The sequence below is a fragment of the Arachis hypogaea genome, chromosome 8 (genome assembly GCF_003086295.3).
Source record: "Arachis hypogaea cultivar Tifrunner chromosome 8, arahy.Tifrunner.gnm2.J5K5, whole genome shotgun sequence".
In the NCBI taxonomy this organism is placed as follows: Eukaryota; Viridiplantae; Streptophyta; class Magnoliopsida; order Fabales; family Fabaceae; genus Arachis; species Arachis hypogaea.
This window is the reverse complement of record NC_092043.1, coordinates 30134222-30153009: the sequence shown is the minus strand read 5'-3', so window position 1 is coordinate 30153009 and position 18788 is coordinate 30134222. Positions and strand designations below refer to the sequence as shown.

The window sequence follows — 18788 nt, the reverse complement described above, 5'->3', positions numbered from 1 at the left end:
ACCAGATTGTTAAAGTAATGAGAAAAATAGCATTCAGATGCGCGCATAAAGTTTATAAGATGTGATTATGTTAAGAAAGAATATCTGTATAACACAAGTGGGAGATTGTTAGGAAATTATTTTAATTTTCTAATTTGTTTGTGGGCAATACATATATTAATTATAATCACAAATTATGCTATTTCAAATTAAATGACTTATATAAATGTGATCTCATTTATTGTTATAAATGTTAAATTGAATAAGTCATAATTACTTTTGATTTGGAATTAAATGAGAATAAAACCAGATATTATCTTTTGTTCTTTAGATAATTATCTTTTGGATTTTAGATATATTATCTTTTGGACTTTAGATACTATTTTATTTGGAATTTAGGGTTTAATAGGTGTCATGCTCAAATATAAATAGTGTCTTTAGAGTTTCGGTCCCCAATATACCAAAGTCGCTTTGTCGCTCTTTCCCAATCAGAAAAGTTACAATTTAGTCCTAGAAATATCTAAGGCTTTGGTTGAAGAAGATCGAAAGAACCACAAGATCAAAATCCTTCCATTAATTTTTAATTTCTATAAGTAAAATACGCTTTCACATTATGATATATTTTTTTGTAATTTAATATGAATGATCTGGATTAATAAAATAATTTATTCCAACATTTAATTCGAAATCACCATCAAATTTTTCTTCTAACCCTACCTATTACTCAAAAGCTAAATTCCCATAATTCAATCTTCATTATATCTCCATTAGATTCTCTAATTATTATTTTTTTCTATATGTATATCACAATTAATTTTTCTTTTAAATGGGGTGTAAAAATAAGAACCTAATTCAAATATCCACGTCAAATCATCCCTAGTTATTAACTTTCTTTTATCAATATTATCCAATAATATGTTGTAAAATAATCTCCTCTAAAATTTTAAATTGCATAAATACAAATGGATAATTTTAAACATTAACAGAATTATATACAAACACATATACATATTCATAATATATATAGATTTCCATTGTGAAAGTGTTACAAATTTATAAATTGTTCTTTTCAATAATTAATTTTAAAAACAAAAATGCTTTTCAATCAATATTCACTCAGCCAACACTTCAACCTATATATTATATAATTCAATTTTTAACAAAGTAAAAAATTAATTTTAAATGTTACAATTTATTTTTTTAATTAATTTATATATCCACTTTTCATATATTTTTTTCAACTAATATCAAATTCTAAAATAATTGGTGATTAATCTCATTTATATTAACCTTTTCATTTTTGTTTCTTTTTTACCGTTTTACATTTTTCTTCTTTTTTTACTAAAATTTTCATAGCACTATTTCACATTTAATTCCCTTTCCTTTATTTATTTTCATCCATCAATATTCATTTTAAAATCAACTATTTTAAAATTTAAATTTGCATCATAACATGTCACATTAGGGACTGTCTAAAATCAGCCCAACTCTTTTGAGCTTATCTGATGCACCATTAAATTTGAAGCGTTAGATTAAATTGACAAACGATCTAATGGTTTATATTTAAATTATTATTAATTTAATAAAAATTACACTTAAAGACAACAACTTTTTTGATATTTTAAAATGGCCCAATATAAAAGTTTAGAACCAAACCCTTCTTTGCTGCAGCTATGCGCCCCTGCCTCTTCCCTCCACCCACTTTCTCCGTCTTCTTCCTCAAACAATGAACCTCCGTTTCTTCTTCTACACCCTTTCAGTCTACCTTCTTCTTTTTAGCGATGTCCCTCCGCTTCTTTCTCTACTCAATGTCCTCTACCTTCTTCCACAACGACTCCATTTTGTTTTTCTTCTCAAATTTCTCAAACCTTTTTAGGGTTTTGGTCAAAATAGGTTGAACTTTAGTGGAGCCTCGAGTTGGGAACAAGTTCCGTATCGGTCAGAAAATTGGTAGCGGATCCTTTGGAGATATTTATCTTGGTGAGCTTTCTTTCCTCTCTCTTTTTATTTGTTTTTTTGTGCATGTTTGAACTTCGAATTTCTGAAATTTCCGATTAAATTTTTCAGATTAATTCATTTTAAAAATTTTGTGTAGGTAACAATATTCAGACAAATGAAGAGGTTGCAATTAAGTTTGTGAGTACTCTGATCAATCTTTTATTGACTCTGTTGTGGTGTTGTGAAAATTGTTGGTTGGATTTAGATCAAATTGATTATTGAATACCCGTGAGCTATCAACAGTGAGTGGAATAGATTCAAAATGTATGTTGATGATAATATATATAACATTGATGTGACACTGAATGTGCAGAAACTAATAGATGTATTGGGTATATATTTTGTGCAATATGTTGGCTCCTCATGTTGCTTATGTCTTGTACCTCTTTTTTGTTACAGTCACTATTAATATGTCTAATTTTATGGCGCCCCTTACCTTCTTGCAGTCCTTTGTTACACATAGAATACTTCTATGCGGTTCAGGTTTGGACTCCATTTGCATTGTTAATAACCAATTTTTTTTATCCATCAACCATGACTTCAGCATATTCTTGCTTTTCAGATGATCAACCTGTTACAAGCAATTTTGAAAACTCCTCATTGTATGTGTTGGAATGGTTATTACCAAGAATTGGATTTCTAGATAAGATTATAGTGAAAGATGTAAGAACATTATGTGTAAATCTTGATTTTAATTTTTAAATTAATCAGATTTGGCTTTTATTAGATTCATTTTTTACTTTTTGCTGAACTTGTAGGATGGTACTTTTGTTGATTCATGAACTGTTGGGTATATATTTTGTTTGTGCAGTTAGCAGGTCTGGCTTGCAAAATATTCCTTAAGACTATTGCATTGGGTGGTCACTCAACTGAAGTGGTCAGGCTTCAATCAAACACTGACTTTAGCAAATTCCATGGGTGATATTCCAGCTAATGAACCTTATCTGAGAATTTCCGTGATCTACTGTGCTAGTCACATGAAAGTAATTGAGTTAGGTGAAGGTTGAATCCCAATGATGGCTTTTGCAGAAGAATTTTGAATTGAGACCTTGTAGTAGAAACTCATAATTTAATGTACCAAGTTATGTAATAGAAACTCTGTTTTGTGTTGTAAATGGTTTGGTCTAATTTGACCAAAGTCAATTTACGTGTATGAGGCATAAGCTTTGCACTATTAGCATGAGTGCCAACAGATACCAGAAAAAAATTAAAGCAAAGAAGCTTTTGCAAAAGGGGTTTTAACATATTTTACTTGATACATGTGTCAATGAATCATTCAAATTTTCAAAACTTAATACTTGACCAAAATTACAAAAAAAATGCCACTAGTCACAACAACCACTACAATATGAGTGAATAAACATACTCTTGATTCAGTTAATTGCTTGTTGCAATTTATGTTATTTGATACTAATTTTCAGATTATTTAGTAGAAACAGAAGAAATAGAATATGAGCATACTTAATATGCAGAAAACACTTTCAGTTACATTTCTGTTTTATGATGGTTGTGAAGAAAATTGTTCTTGAGTGATCTCAAGACTCAAGACTCATTCTATATAAATTCTAAACTGCATATCCATAAGGATTATTACAATATTTTATTTGAAAACAATTGAACACATGCAGATTCTACCAGTAATATCTCTAAATCAACAAAAGCTCTCTTCCTTATATAAAGAGCTTTAGGTCAATTTTTCGGTTGAAGGTCTTCTTAACGCGCATGCCATCACACACAATTCATTCTTATTTTTTGGGGTTTCGATTGATATTTTTTATTTAACTGGGAACAGTTCTACGAGTTCAACTAGTAAGTCATCAGTAACCAATAAACCAGTAAAATTATATAGCGATTCATACTATTCTATGGGCTAATTATTAGTTATATAGTAAAACTATATAACATATTTTTATCAATTACACTAGTAATTAATTTTATGACTATACGATATTTATTAATATTATTTTTTGAATAAATACATACAATATATAATGATATAATAAGAATAGCAAACTATGCAGTACATTACAGTACTACTCAGATCCACTTCTTCTTTAAGAATGGAAAACTATGTAGAATTTATTTTTTTTCCACTTCATTCTCCCTAATTCCTCAGCAAAATACACATTAAAAATAGAAAAGAAAAAGAAACTATGGTTGCTAACAATTGCTTTAGATAGAGATCACGGAGATCAGATCCTTTTGTAACATTGCAATGCTTAGACACAATAGGAACTCCAATTTTTGTCAAGAAATATGATAAATGGTCTAATTTTTTCTTTTATTTACACTCATAAACATGTCATTATTTATTAATAGAACTTCAATTTTTTATTTTATTTGGTTAAAAATATCATTTTATGAAGCCCATAGTCACCATAGGCACCAAAACTTGTGGCCACCATAGACTACACTTATAATACCTTGGGGAATCTAAATATTCCTGGATCAAAATGAGAAGCTATTTTTGTGTTCATCAAAAAAATCTCTCACTACCCAACTCTCAGTTACTGCATCGAAGAAAACATGAAGTTCAAAAAAGATTTAAAAAATTCGTATTTTAAAAAAATACTGGAAGTTCATCTAACTATTTAAACAACTAGTAAGTCGTTAACAACTCGATCCGCTAAGCTCATGAGCTCATAAGCTCAAACTTGACCTTGGTTTGATTTGGCTTAACTAAAATTACTTAGCCTAATATAACTTTTATTATTAGTCTTTCATTTCCAAACAATCAACTTACCTTGTGATCTTTCTAACTTTAAATATCAAATTTTTAGAGCTGTTAGTTCGAAGGTATCAATGTAAATCGCGTGCTTCAACAGTGCACCATGAAAATGTACACGAGTTATCTATTAGGTCAGTAGTATAAATATTTTATTTTTCCGTTTTATTAAGAAGTTTTAAGTATAAGTATTGTTGAAATAAATACAAAAGTACTTGTATTTAGGAAAGAAAATTAAAAATAGAAAGTTATTAATAGTTTGTTTTAAACGTTTAATCTTTAAAATATTGATATAATTTTATTTATTATGAATCTATAATAATAATTGTAAATATGGAAAATCAAAGGATTAAATGATGCAAATTTATTGATAATAAATAAAATTACGTTAGTAATAATAGCTGGTATTCAATTTTTGAATTTTGAAAATTAAAAAATAGTTTGCTTTATCCGGATAAAGCCCAATAAGGGCAAAATTGCCACTTTTAGAGTTAGCTCTAATTGGAAGACTGTGGACTAAGAACAACAAAGCATGAGTTGGGGGGTCGAAGGCCTTATGCTTCCTTCCCATCTTTGAACCTATTCCTGACTCCTTAAGTAGTTCAATTGCACATGTGAAAGCGCGCATAGCCATTTTTAGGCTTCTTAAGTAACGGATTTACTTGTTTCATTTTATTTTGGGGGTCAGGGATCCCGCAAAGAAGAGAACCTAGTTGTTAAATAGAGCTTCTCACTCCCATGGAAGAAACTTCGCAAAAGGGGAAGAAGATGCCCAAGATAGATGATGTGAGAACAGAAGGGGAAATGGGAAGCACCGCAACAATGGAGAAGACCGGCGTGGGAGATGGCGACGATGATGCAACAACTCATCATCGATGTGGTGCATGCCCTGTTAGGTAATGACAACTTCTCATCTCCTTTAATCACGCCTTCACATTCTTCTGTTATTGATTGATTACCTTAATTATAGAAGATTTTGAAAAATAAATAAGAAAGAGAATCTGCATTAAAGAAATCAAATCAATTTCTATTAATGGACTGATTATGTCATATCTCTACTAATATTAAAAAAAATCGCAGAGATGATATCGATGGATTAAAGGAGTGTATGTGACGGGATCTTGCAAGAAAAGAGTCTGTTCAGGAGAAAAAACCTAGAAGGAGAATTGCTCTAATCAATGGCAACCAATAATAGGCATGGGTAAAGGCTACACTCAATTCATTACGTTCATTGTTATTTTTGCTACTACTATTAGTTGAATTATATCTTATTATTATCATTATTGGTTCAGTTTATCCGACTCATGTGCACCACCAAGTGTTCTGATGAACTCCTTTGAGAGAAGAGTTATGGCTGATTTAGAGGTATGTAAGACCAACAAATATTTGTATCCTATTTTTAAGTTTCAATGCTGCTTATTTTAAATTACCTATGTTGTATCTGTTCTGCAGGACATCAAAAGAGCTAACAATAGTATTCGAGAGGAACAGATTCTATTGAAGTCCATGATTGAACGCATAAATTCCATTTATGTCAAGCCTGAGTTGAAGGAGAATGAAAGACTTCTGAAAAACAGCAAGACCAATCCTATCACCACCCCTCATAAGACATGCAAAATTACGGAAACTATCAAAAAGAGTGACAGCAAGTCAATATTTAATATGGATGTGGACCCAAATATATGTCTTGATGTGTCAGATGATGAGGATGATGTCATGGAACTAGATCGAACAACCATAACCCACCAAGATCCACGCAAAGTTGCTGTCCAACGGAGCATTCCCTCTATCAAACGCCAGAAACTGTCACCCCAGCCAAATGGAAAAGGGAAGGCGAAACCACTATCAAAGCCATGGTTCCCTGGACCTGGTGAAAGGAGAACCAGGTTCCAAAATAGGGTTGAGGTAAAATCTTTGCACATCCATATGCATTTACATATTATTATAAAAGGGATAGGTTTATAATGCCCAACTTTCATATGTAGGCGTTCAGAGGTGTACAACGACCACGCCGTATGTCAACTTCTGAAATGGGTGCACAAGAATCCAGTGGAGAAGCAGTACGAGCATCAAGCACGCCAGTTGCTGCACGTGTACGCGCAGAATCGAAACCGCTATCTATTTTTGGACAGCAAAATTTGGTAGTGCAGAAGAAACCAAAGGTCACCAGTTCTTTTTTTCTTCTACTTTTTGTTTTGTCCTAACTATTGTGGTTAATAAATTAGAATTTTTAACTTTGAATGATGCAGAAATAATGCTTTAACAGAAATTATTTGAACTCGAACAGGGAATAACAACTTATTTTAAAGTGGGTGGCGAGATTAACTTGACTAAGGGACAAGTAGAGATGTTTGCATATGTTTTTGATCCGGATTTATTACCAAGGTATACATTTATTCATGTTCTTAAATAAGCTCAATATTCATTCACGGCTGATTTTCGCATTGAGTCTATGTTCACTTGTTATCAGTGAGCACATTGTAAAGATAGGAGGTTCGTCCGCAACACGTCAAGAACTTTTTTGCTTGAGCAAGGATCATACAATTACTGCCAAGGTAAAAATGATTATCTATCAATCTAACTTAGTCATCTATATGCTCAAAAACTGGATAAATACCTAACCATATCTATGCTTGAATTAGATTATGGAGCTTTGGGCTAGGAAATGTACTTAGGAGCAAAGAATCATTACTCTGAAGACAACTTGGTGCCTTCCTCCCTCTTTTTCAGTACGTTTTGTTATGGTTATCAAATAAGAAAGCTTGGATTGTTATTTTTTATTCTATACTTCTTTATCTACATAATTTATGACATATAAATTAGGTTGATGTATTTCAACATCTCCAAATAGAAGAGTTAATTGATAAATATGAAGATTATATGGGAAAATACCCTTCACTTGAATATGTAAGCTCCTGTCCTTATCTCTTCAGTTATCATGCAATTATGTATATTTTTTGACACCTCTGTTGAACAATGCATTGTATTCAGATTTATATACCCATTCAAGATAATGATCACTGGTATCTAATGGTCATGAGTTTAGAACCAAAAATTGTGTTTCATTTGGACTCCAACCTGCCCCGTGAGCGCAAGGAACCAAGAACTGAATCTACTAACACTCTGGTGTTATTCTAAACTATTTCAATTGATGTGGCTATGTCCCTATGATATCTCCTTCCGAATTATAACGCTACTCGCTGTTTGTAGGCTGTTGTTTTGTCCCAGATTATTTCTTCAGCACATTTTGAGGCTTGTCCTTTTGAACATGGTGACTTTTCTGGTGGCTGGTCTTCCCAAACAATTGAAGTGGTTCACGATGTGCAACCTCCTCCAACATGCCAGGAAGATTCTGCCTTATGGGTACTAAGCTGGTTGCATATGGAATATTCGTTTAATCCTAAGATACCACCAAAGGTTGTACCTCAACCATTTTATTTCCTATGTGTTTTTGCTGCATTCCCTCTAGTGACCTCTTAATTTCGGATTTGCTTTTTCTCTTTTTTTGGTGCTTTTAGATTTCTGAAAATCAGGTGCTAATCACAACTACCATAGACTTGGTTTTGGGATCCTCCAATGAACTGAGAAAGACCATTATGGACAACGCTAGTGAGCATTGGTTTCAACACAACGAACTCAATCAACCATAGATGATTTGTTATTTGTATACACTAGTTTGTGGTATTTAGTTTTGCAATTTATGTTATTTGATACTATTTAAGACAATTTAATTGCAGTTCAAGTTATTTGATATTAGCTTTCAATTTCCCACCAAAAATATTCCCGCACAAGTGATATAATTTAATTTAGCTTTCTCATGAAAATGCCAAAAGGGTGATCTGATCATATGAAGGCAGTTAGATTGAACTCTGTCTTATTTGACAACATTATTAATATTATTATGGCTTTGATTTGCTATACTCTTTAATTTATATGGTGTCCTACATGGATCCGGTTTTGTGAAAATTATTTCAGCAATTACTTGGATTGTAATATTATTTTTGGATACATTACTCAAGTCGATATGTGTTAGAGATATAGCTTTCATCCTGTTTTACTTATCATTTTTTTCTTCCATTATCATGGTATAATTTGGCTGAATTAGTATATAATGATAATTGTGTTGCTAAATGCTAAGGAACCGTCTTTAAGCTCAGCCACTCAAATTCTAAGTTTTAAAACCAGTAAAAATTCTTAAAACATTTATTATTAATTTATTATGTAAATCAAAGATATGATATGGCAGGTACTTTAAAATTCTAGCATAAAAAATTGAGTTGGATTAGTGTTTATGAATACTTGGAAGTTTCAAAATTATGAAGTATTAGCCATTTAGCCTCTTAATCCATGATAGTAAGGGATGAAAACTGTGTTGAGCAGAATTTGAAAAGTGATCCTTTTGAGCATATGTACCCAATTTTTGTTCAGTAGACCTTATACGAAAAGCTCTCCCAAACTACTCTTACAACATTGGCTTTCAAGCTATATTTCTAAGTAGCAAGTTTCTAAAAAAAACAAATTAATTCTTCTAGCAAGCTATATATACACACATACTAAGCTCTCATAGTAATTTACTAGTTTGGAGTTAGCAAATATGTTCATGAAAAGAATAAAAGAGGCCACCCAGAGATCAACATACTTGATTCCTATTTTTTCCGCTGTTGAGGCTAATCATTTGATGAAATATGAGGAAAGCTTTGATGAATGGCAAACAGAAGTAAGAACTAAAATATGACTTCAAGTGCAAATTCTAACCTCGGAAGGGAGTCAGCACACAATAATTAAAAAAACCAAGGTAAAAAAAAAACAAATTAATTTTTCTACAAATCAAAATAAGAGCCAGTAGAAGAGAGAACTATTGTCAAATAAAGATAAACCAATATAGCTTATGCTCAAATAAGGATGCAATGAAGTCAGATCACAATCATATTGCAGATTAATGAGGGAACAACAATCCCTTATCTGAATGATAAATACATGAATGGATCAAATGTCACGGAGACCTTTCTACAAATTGAACAAACTAATGTTGATTCATATTGAAACTAAGCCATAACATAAATCAAAATTCCAAAAATCACTAAAAAGCATTCTTGGCTGCAAACACAAGCAGCAACAATCATCCAAATATAAGTACATTCACAAAAATGAAATGAATAACTCATTCTCCTGTTCTAAAGTATTTAAGATTCAGAGTGATGTAAACAAGTTCCAAAAGTATAACTAATAGAAACAGAAAAAGTGCTCTTAAACTCGTCTTTGATTGTTGCAACGGATGGTTCACAACTCTGCCTCATAATCATCATCTGCCCCTAAAATTTAAGCGACATATTTTTAAGTTTAAAAATAGTAAAATAAGTATAACAAAAAATAAAAATAAAATTTAAAACATTTTATACCACCAGAATCGTAATCGATTGAGGACGCAGTCTCGCCACCACTCTGTTCATAATACCTTGAGGAATCTAAATATTCCTGGATCAAAATAGCAAATAGAAAGGCTTATGAACTAGCCATACAATATTATATGTAACAAAATATACTTGAACTTAAATTTATTTAACTTACATCTTCCTCCTCAAACCATTCAGTGTGAATATACTCATCACTTTCAGCATCTACGAAGGAGTAGTCCTCACCCTCAATATTCTCCTCAGCGTCATCATCAAATTTGGGAGTCCTTTCATCCATTTTCTTCATGGAACACGTAGCAATGTTATGCCCCCCCCCCTTGCGACAGTAGCTACAACGCTTAGGCTTCCTTGTGGTCTCTATCTCAGTACTTCCATTCTTTGCAAGGTCTTCATACATGTATTCTGCATGCTCCTCCATCATGTTATTGTCCCCGTTATGAGCCCTAATACATAAAAGTATATTTACCAATGCATCTCGTGATTCATTAAAAATATCCCCTTTTAGGCACCCTTCGTTCATAATTTGTTTACACCAATGTGCCAAACATGCACGTCGATTGATAGCCAAGGAATCCTCCATCAAGCCGCCCATGTCATCATACCCACTAATGCCTTCCTTCGCTTTTCTAGTCCATCTTCGCAGCACTAATGATTTTGGCAGCTCTGCAATGTCTAGAAAACCCAAAACAGCAAGTATATGACTACATGGAATACCTATGGAGTCCATTCTCATGCATGAGCATTTAAATTCATCTTGCTCTCTATGAAAAGACACATGCCATATCATGTTAGGCTTGTAAAATTTTGACACCTGATAAATATTGCAAGAACTCGTTTCCTCTTCATATATTACCTTCAATGTGCTGGCCTTGTGGAGCATTGAACGGAACAACACAAAAATTTGCCGGGTATAAATGGTAGCTGCTGACCTTTCTAATTGTTGAAAGTGTGTCTGCATCACAGGTTGTCCAGTTGATGATTTAAAGTCTGCCAAATCCTCTCTGTGCCGCATGTAGCTCAAACAACGCTGGAAGTGTTGAACAAATTCTGTCAAATCATAGCGTGATTTAATATATCTTTTGAGGACAGCATGTAGACTTTCACACCTCGAAGTCGTTCTAAACCCAGCAAAGAATTTTCCTCGGATATGAGCGGTAGCCCACATGTTTCTTTTTTCATACATATCTACTATCCATTCCCGATCTTCTACTCCAAAGAATCCAACCATTTCCTCCCACTTTTGTTCGAACACACCAACTTCGTAATTACCTAGCATTAACTTTGTAAACATTTTCGTAAACTGAGGTTTGTGAATATTGCTTGTTGCATTACGCATCAAGTGCCATGCACATAACCTATGATGTGCATTCGGAAACACTTCCTGAATAGCGATAACCATCGAGTGATGACCATCCGTAATTACTGAAGTCGGTGTCTTTCCCTTCATTGCTATGAGAAGCTGTTTTAGTAACCACACGTAGGTGCTTTTCCTCTCATTCGAAACTATCGCAGCACCAAATACAACTGTTTGATTATGGTGGTTAACTCCCGAGAATATTACCACCAGCAATCTGTATCTATTCTTCTTATATGTGGCGTCAAATGCTAGCACATCCCCGAACAGATCGTAATCCAACTGACACCGGCCATCACACCAAAAAATTTGCCGAAACACTCCTTCTCTGCCCTTTTCAACACTATAGAACAAGTTTTGATCCCTTGCTGCTAGCGTTTCCAAGTAAGCCATTGCAGAGGTTAAATCATCAGGTAATTGTCTTCTTTGCTTCGCAACTTGATTGTGCATATCCTTAATTGAAAAATTAACGTTCTCGTACCCACCACACTGGCTAGCTAATGACCCAAATATGTTTGGCATGCTGATCCCCACCTCTTTCATATGGTTCATTTGACTAATGTCAGGCTCAGTCATTTTCTTGTGAGATCTTAACATTCTTGCTAACTTTAGAACAACAAGCTCATGGTTGTGTTCATCACAAAAATCTCTCACTACCCAACTCTCAGTTACCGCATCGAAGAAAACATGAAGTTTACTCATACAACCACATCTTGTCTCTGGTTTTGGCTCCCTAACTCGATTTTTCATATGGTTCCATTTTTCTAATCTATACCCTTCACAAGAACAAACATATGTTTTTTCTCTAACTTTTCCATCAACTATTATACTTCTACTCTTTCGCACACTAAAGCCCCTCGTCTTGGCATATGAATTATAAAATTCGAATGCCAAGCCAAGATCAGCAAAGTGCAATTGACAAATATTTTTCATAGATAGACTTGAAAAATCAATCTTACCAATATCTTCCCAAGAGTTTATGCGATATTGATCCATATCCACCGCATCAGAAGTTACATCTTCATCCATATGATCACTAACATTATGCACATTTTGATCACTTGTGTGTCTTTGACTATTTGATGCTTCCTGCAATTTATAGTGACTAACGTTAATTACCCATTAAAAATAGCATAAATTAGGTACAATTTATAATCAAATAAGCAAAATTATCCAAAAACCATTCAATTTTCAAAAAGAATCACGATACTAATTTCTGAATTTTCTTATGGCAGGTTAAACTCTATCTCGTCTCATATTTTGGTGATTAAGATCAATTATATAGATTCATATAGGGGTGGGCATGGTTTGGATTTTTATAAATCCAAACTGGATCCACTTTAAAACCAGTTTTATGGTTCATGAAACCAAACCAATACTGTGAACAAGAGGGATTACGATACAGCATTTTTACATGATCATTTCAAGTTAAATAAGAGATAGACACAACCAAGTTTTCAAATTACACCTTAAAAGCTTCACCTATTTAAAGTACATTATCTATCTCCCTCCCTTAGCATAAATATTCATGGCTAATCTTAAAACAAACATGAAAGGGTAGCAATCCAAACAACACTTATCAGCTAAGGTACCTTAACCTGTCACGAAAAGTGCATTGATAGCAATAACTAATTTGCTTAATTGAAAGAGCTAAAGAAGTTGCCTTCTTGAAAGGGTATCAATCCAAACAACACTTAAGCTCTTGCGCAATAAAAGAGCTTCCATTGAAAGCAGCTGAATTGCTACATCTAAGGTACCTTAACCTGTCTTTCAATCATGAGCTAAAGAAGTTGCCTTCTGCAATAACTAATTTGCTTAATTGGCAAACTTTAAATCTTAACGGATGTGATACTCTTCAGAAACTGCTAAAAAGTGTAGGAAAATTAATTTGCAATAAGTAATTTGCTTAATTTTGCACTGCTGTGAAAGAAGCTGTTTCTTTAAAATTTAAAATAATTTTAAAAAAATTAGCTGATTTTCTAACATTACTCAAATCTAAAACACTCACTTTACAGGCACTTGCTTAGTCAACCAATAAAATGCAACAGTTGATCATAAGCTTTAAGCAAAATGATACTACTGAAATCCAAATTAAAAGCCAAGGGCATATATATGCATGTGCCTAATAAATATGATATATAATCATGTATTAGAATTTAGGTAAGTTTCCTTATTTCACAGTGACATGGTCATTTTATTTCACTATCATGTTCTCAAACATAATGTAACACTAGTCAACAAGCATTCAAAGGTTTCCTTGAGTCAGGTGTTAAACTCATAATAGAACCATTAATGTAAACAAACAGTAGAGCAATTTTCAAACTAAACTCAACAACTCCGATGTTGTAGCCTCCAGAAGTAATGAAATTAAAAACACAACATCAAATAGCTAGAACTCATAACTTGTTCAATACTTCTATAAATAGTTTGGCATAAGAAAAATCATGATCTAGATGAACTATTTTCTTTTACTCATTTCATTAAAAAAGAATCATCTATAAATAGTTTGGCATTCTTCTTTTAATGCAAATTGCATAACTAACTAAACATTGGTTACTCAAAGACAGAATATAAGAACAGGTTAACTAAAAACCAGAACATCAGAGTTTGTTACATCACTAAAAAGTAAGAACCGAGAAATTTACTTCTTACGCAACCACATCCATTCTCATACCATTGTTTGTAAAATCCATGAAGCCTCATGCCTCACTATGTTAGATACCAATATAACAATAATGGAGAATTACAATTGTTACATATGATTACCAAATTGGCATGAATCTTAGCTACACCAACATACTTGTAGCACAAAACAAAACAAATATAGCCTACAACCCGTGAATCAAAACAAATAAATAGAACAAAAAAATTGAATGAAATCAACGAAAGGAAGCAATACAACAGATTCATACAAGGAGTGGAGGAATACAACAAGAAGATAAAAGGAACAAAAAGAAAATTAAATCAATGAAGTAACTTCATACCTGAGTCTGAGGCTCCATTGTTATTATGGAAGTGGAGGATGCAGGGAGAATGGAGCACCACAGCGCTGACAACCACTCGACGAGAGAAGAGAGAAGAGAGAAGAGAGAAGAGGAGACGGGGAGGGAGAGCCTACGAACGACGTTATTAGATGGATTGGACGGCAACGGCGACGGCTTGGCTGGACGGCGACGGTGAATGCTAAGACCAGCAAAGAGTAGAGTAGCTGACGGCAACTGGTGAGTAAACAGGGGGAAAGAAATTGGGAATTAGGGTAACGTATGATGAGTTTGGAGGTGGGGCTGAATTTGGATTAAGGGTTTTATTAGTTAAAAAATAAAAAAATTATTATTATTATTAAACCCCCATGTGGGGTATATTTCTAATTTATATTTTGTGCCTATTAGAAAAGCTCAAAAGGTTTGAGCTTACTAAAGACAGACCCGTCACATTATCATGTTTCACACTAATCTTATCCATACGATTATGTTATATCTTGATTATTTTTCTCAATTATTTTTTTCTATAAAAAGATAAAGTAAATCCTAATTTATTACATTTTTTCTATTAATATGCAAAAATGAGAATTGATTTTTTTTAAAGAGATATATAGAAAGGAATCAATATAAAAACATGAATCAAAATGTGTCATATCACCAAGTTCATTTTAAGCTTGTTTCTTTCTTTTCAAATATTTATGTGGACAATTTTATTCCTATTATATATATATATATATATATATATATATATATATATATATATATATATATATATATATATATATATATATATATTAGTTTACATCCCTTAATTGATTATTTTTTATAATTAAAATTCCTAATTAATTTATTTCATGATTAATTATTCTTTTAAATAAATGTATAGGAAGAAAGTGATTCAAATATTAGCATGAGAGTACGACTTTCATCAAAATTTTTACTCAATTTTACATATTTAAATATCTATACTCATGATTGATTTATTTTAAAGTATATTCTCTGCTGATTAATTCTTTTTATAAATAAAATTTTTGATTTATTGCATTTCAATTTTCAAAATATATATACAAGACAATTTGATTACCTATTATGATTTTTTAATTATTATATACTATGATTGATTCTTCCTTTAAATAAATCTATAGATATATCTTATTCAAATATTCACACCATAATATGTCACATATTATTAAATTTTCTTCTCAATTTTACCTATTAAATTCTCTATATCCAATATTAATACCTCATTATATCTTAGTTACTTCCGTAATTGATTTCTTTTCATAAATAAAATCTCTAATTCACAATCTTTTCAATTTTTATCGTGTGATTCACTTTTTTTAATAGAATAATATATTAAATCTCAGTATAGATAATTGATTCTTTTCTAATTAATGTTATTATATTTAAATTACATCAAATAATTATTCTTTCTTTTTATTTAAATATTAACAAATTTAATTATTTAAGACATATTTTTTTTCTAAAAATAACGTCTATATTAAAATTATTGATTAACGAAAATATAAAATAATAATTACTAAAATATCTATTTTATTCATGATTTAATCATTAAAAGTATATATAAAAAATTTATCTTATATATTTGTGTAAAAATGATAGATTTAATCATTCATGAAAATATGCATTTAATCATTAAATCATGTGTTAATATGAAAAAATATGAATTAGGATGATTAGAAAAATTACTGATAATTAATAATATTTTAATTATTAAATGTTAATAATTTATATATAATTGAATAGATATTTTTTTAAATAATTAAAAAATGCATATTAGTACTAAAATATGCCATATCATCAATATGTTTAGTGTTAGAATACTATAAAATAATATAATGATTGATAGAGTAACATCTATCTAAGCTCATCTCTCAAGGAAAAAAAGTGATGAACATGAATCCATTCAAGAAACTCCATATACTTTATTCTTTACTAGTCTTCAATAATCTCATACTGATGAATACTTGCATGGCCCAGAATAAGTGGGGAAATTTGAAATAAAATTTTAGGAGTTAGATAGTAGATAATTGTTAAAATATTTTTGATATGGATTTGATTTAAAATAAATTTGTAACTTTATCTCTCTGATTTGGGTGATATTGTCAAATTTAAAGTCGTTTTCTAGAATCTCATTCTAAAAAATTAAGGTCAAACTCTTTAGATGTAACTTTTTAAACTTTTGAAGGTTGTATCTCATTTTCTTCGTAATTTTTTAAAGTAGAAAAACTATTTACAGGTGTTGATATTGTAAAAGTTATATGTTCTCTTTCTTAAATATTAGTCTTCCTCTTAAAAAATACATTAATTTTTTTATTTTTCATTATTATTTTATATAAAAATTTGAATATATATCCTGTAAAATATGTAAAAAAATATTAAAAATTTATAATATTTATTGAATTTTTTATCAATTTATACAATACAATAATATTAATACTTATTAAATATTATATTATTTTTTATCATATAAAAAATTAAATTAAATAAACAGTAAAATATAAAATAATATTAAATTAAATAAATAAAAATATTTAATTTTTTATATTTAAACTTAAAGATAGAAAGAATTTTATTTATTTAATTTATTGGATACTTTAAGTCATAGTAAAGTATTTAAGTTAATTAAATTATTTTTTATTTTTTGAAAAAGTATTACTAATTTTTTTATAAAAAATTTGGAGAGGTGCCTCTTGTCTCAACTAAGCTCCGCTCCTACTCAGAATAATGCTAATAACTCTACAAGCTACTACTGTGATGATGATGATATCAGAACTCATCATAAAGCATCTTCTTTCTTGAATTCATCATCTCTATTAAGCAGAATCACCTTATATATGCAGATCTCAGAAGCTATACTTGAGAACTTCTCTTGGCCTATTCCAAGTTTCTTCAGTTGATTGTGATGCTAAATTACTCACTATCTCACATTCTTGCTCTCCTTCTCTCCAATATGTTTCTCCTTTAACTATCACAAACGGTTTCCCTTCTCCTCCTCGAACAGAACAAAACTCACTCCTCATCAACTGCTCAATCAGAAGAACACATTCTAACCATTGATGCATGGCTGCATAGGCTTAAGCAAATGTGGGGATCAAGATCATGATGTGAAAATGCCTTATCCATGTTTAATTATTGAGGATCTTCATAAAGTTGAAAAGGGTTTTCATCGTGAGGATTTGAATTGCTCTCACTATAGCTGGATCCGCAAAAACTTCTTCTTCAGGGTATGATTACAAGTTAGGGACAAGGATGTCATTTGACATTAGTCCAGGACATATAAGGAATTCTTGTAAAAAGTGTGAAAGGCCTAATGGCAAATGTGGTCGTGCCTTGAAGTGCTTCTGCCATCCTAAAGAATGCAGTGAGTGACTTCATATATTCTGACCTATTCAAAGTTTTGAAAAACCATTCTATTATTTGTCTAAATCAGTGTGATTCCCTTTTTTGCTGCAGAAGACAAGATTATACCCCAAAAAAGTGGGTCCATAAAATCTATTGGCAATAATATTCTTTTTATCTTTCCTTTCTCTCATAATTGGTGCAGTAGCAATATAGCAATTAGCATTCTTCATAGATGTTTAACTAAGCGTTGTAGTATGTTACAAAAAGAGAAATGCAACATCAGAATTTATTATTTTTTATTATTACTTAGTCATGATAATAAAAAATAATAAATTTTGATAATCTTCTAATATTTTTTGTTTAATTCGATGGCCAAATCTCAATTGTTGAATGTAACTTCAGGCACAGTTATAAACTCATGATATCGTTTTTTATCCATTTTATTCAGTTCTGTTCTCAAATACTACCAAATTTCTAATGCCATTAAATTTTCCATGTTACCATGTCATCATGATAGGGTGAATTATATGATTGTTGCCACATGAAATTCAAGCCCATTATTAATGGTGATCTAATAACCACTCATGAGAACCGAATTGGGTTGGAATAGTGTTAGTTCACTAGTCAGTTTAAGTAAGTATCGACAGTTTGAATCTCACTTTATATATACAGTAATTTATTAGCCAACGACAAATTTTTAGGCTGTTTCTAAGAATAGGACAGGACAAAACACTGAAAATAGGATAGGACAAGACACTGATGAATTAATACAAATTATGAAAATTCAATTTATTCTCATTTTTTTCATTCAAAAAATTTGAGATGAAAAATATAATAATAAAAAATATAATTATAAAAAATTAACAAGAATATAAATTGTGTTTTTTGTTAGTGTCTCTGTATCTTTCCTATCAGGATGAACACAAAATACACTAATTCAATATCTCTGAAAACATTGTCTTCATATCTCC

General features: G+C 31.1%; 3 protein-coding genes and 1 long non-coding RNA gene across 4 annotated transcripts; 3 read left to right on the top strand and 1 right to left on the bottom strand.

The window, feature by feature from the left end:
• The first annotated feature begins 1626 nt into the window (after positions 1-1626).
• Positions 1627-3209, top strand: LOC112706887 (uncharacterized). The gene is made up of 5 exons (XR_003155916.3): positions 1627-1959; positions 2075-2115; positions 2377-2460; positions 2540-2640; positions 2789-3209. It is a non-coding gene; the product is annotated as an uncharacterized lncRNA (long non-coding RNA).
• A 1996-nt stretch (positions 3210-5205) lies between these two features.
• Positions 5206-8453, top strand: LOC112706885 (uncharacterized). The gene is made up of 12 exons (XM_072200090.1): positions 5206-5598; positions 5783-5903; positions 5995-6067; positions 6155-6607; positions 6688-6864; positions 6990-7087; positions 7173-7257; positions 7345-7431; positions 7526-7609; positions 7694-7828; positions 7913-8119; positions 8221-8453. Exons 2-8 carry the CDS (start codon positions 5881-5883, stop codon positions 7375-7377), a joined length of 942 nt encoding a protein of 313 aa, XP_072056191.1. The 5' UTR covers positions 5206-5598; positions 5783-5880; the 3' UTR covers positions 7378-7431; positions 7526-7609; positions 7694-7828; positions 7913-8119; positions 8221-8453.
• A 2446-nt stretch (positions 8454-10899) lies between these two features.
• On the bottom strand, positions 10900-14472 carry LOC112706884 (protein FAR1-RELATED SEQUENCE 5-like). Its single transcript, XM_072200198.1, has 3 exons — positions 14455-14472; positions 11046-12559; positions 10900-10927 (listed from the first exon to the last, which is right to left on the bottom strand). Exons 1-3 carry the CDS (start codon positions 14470-14472, stop codon positions 10900-10902), a joined length of 1560 nt encoding a protein of 519 aa, XP_072056299.1.
• Positions 14473-16362: 1890 nt separating this feature from the next.
• On the top strand, positions 16363-17844 carry LOC112705215 (uncharacterized). The gene is made up of 2 exons (XM_072200197.1): positions 16363-16441; positions 17699-17844. The coding sequence occupies exons 1-2, from the start codon at positions 16363-16365 to the stop codon at positions 17842-17844; spliced, it is 225 nt and encodes a 74-aa protein (XP_072056298.1).
• Positions 17845-18788: the final 944 nt, after the last annotated feature.

Bases quoted from the DNA above. Each gene is read 5' to 3' on its own strand.
- LOC112706885 (XM_072200090.1), top strand. From the start codon at position 5,881: ATGGCAACCAATAATAGGCATGG. The intron at 5,904-5,994 runs GTAAAGGCTACA...TTATTGGTTCAG, and splicing joins GCAACCAATAATAGGCATGG to TTTATCCGACTCATGTGCAC. The intron at 7,258-7,344 runs GTAAAAATGATT...TGCTTGAATTAG, and splicing joins ATCATACAATTACTGCCAAG to ATTATGGAGCTTTGGGCTAG.
- LOC112706884 (XM_072200198.1), bottom strand. The intron at 10,928-11,045 runs GTCAGCAGCTAC...AATATTTATCAG, and splicing joins CACTTTCAACAATTAGAAAG to GTGTCAAAATTTTACAAGCC.
- LOC112705215 (XM_072200197.1), top strand. From the start codon at position 16,363: ATGAACATGAATCCATTCAAGAAACTCCATATACTTTATTCTTTACTA. The intron at 16,442-17,698 runs GCATGGCCCAGA...CTTCTTCTTCAG, and splicing joins TCTCATACTGATGAATACTT to GGTATGATTACAAGTTAGGG.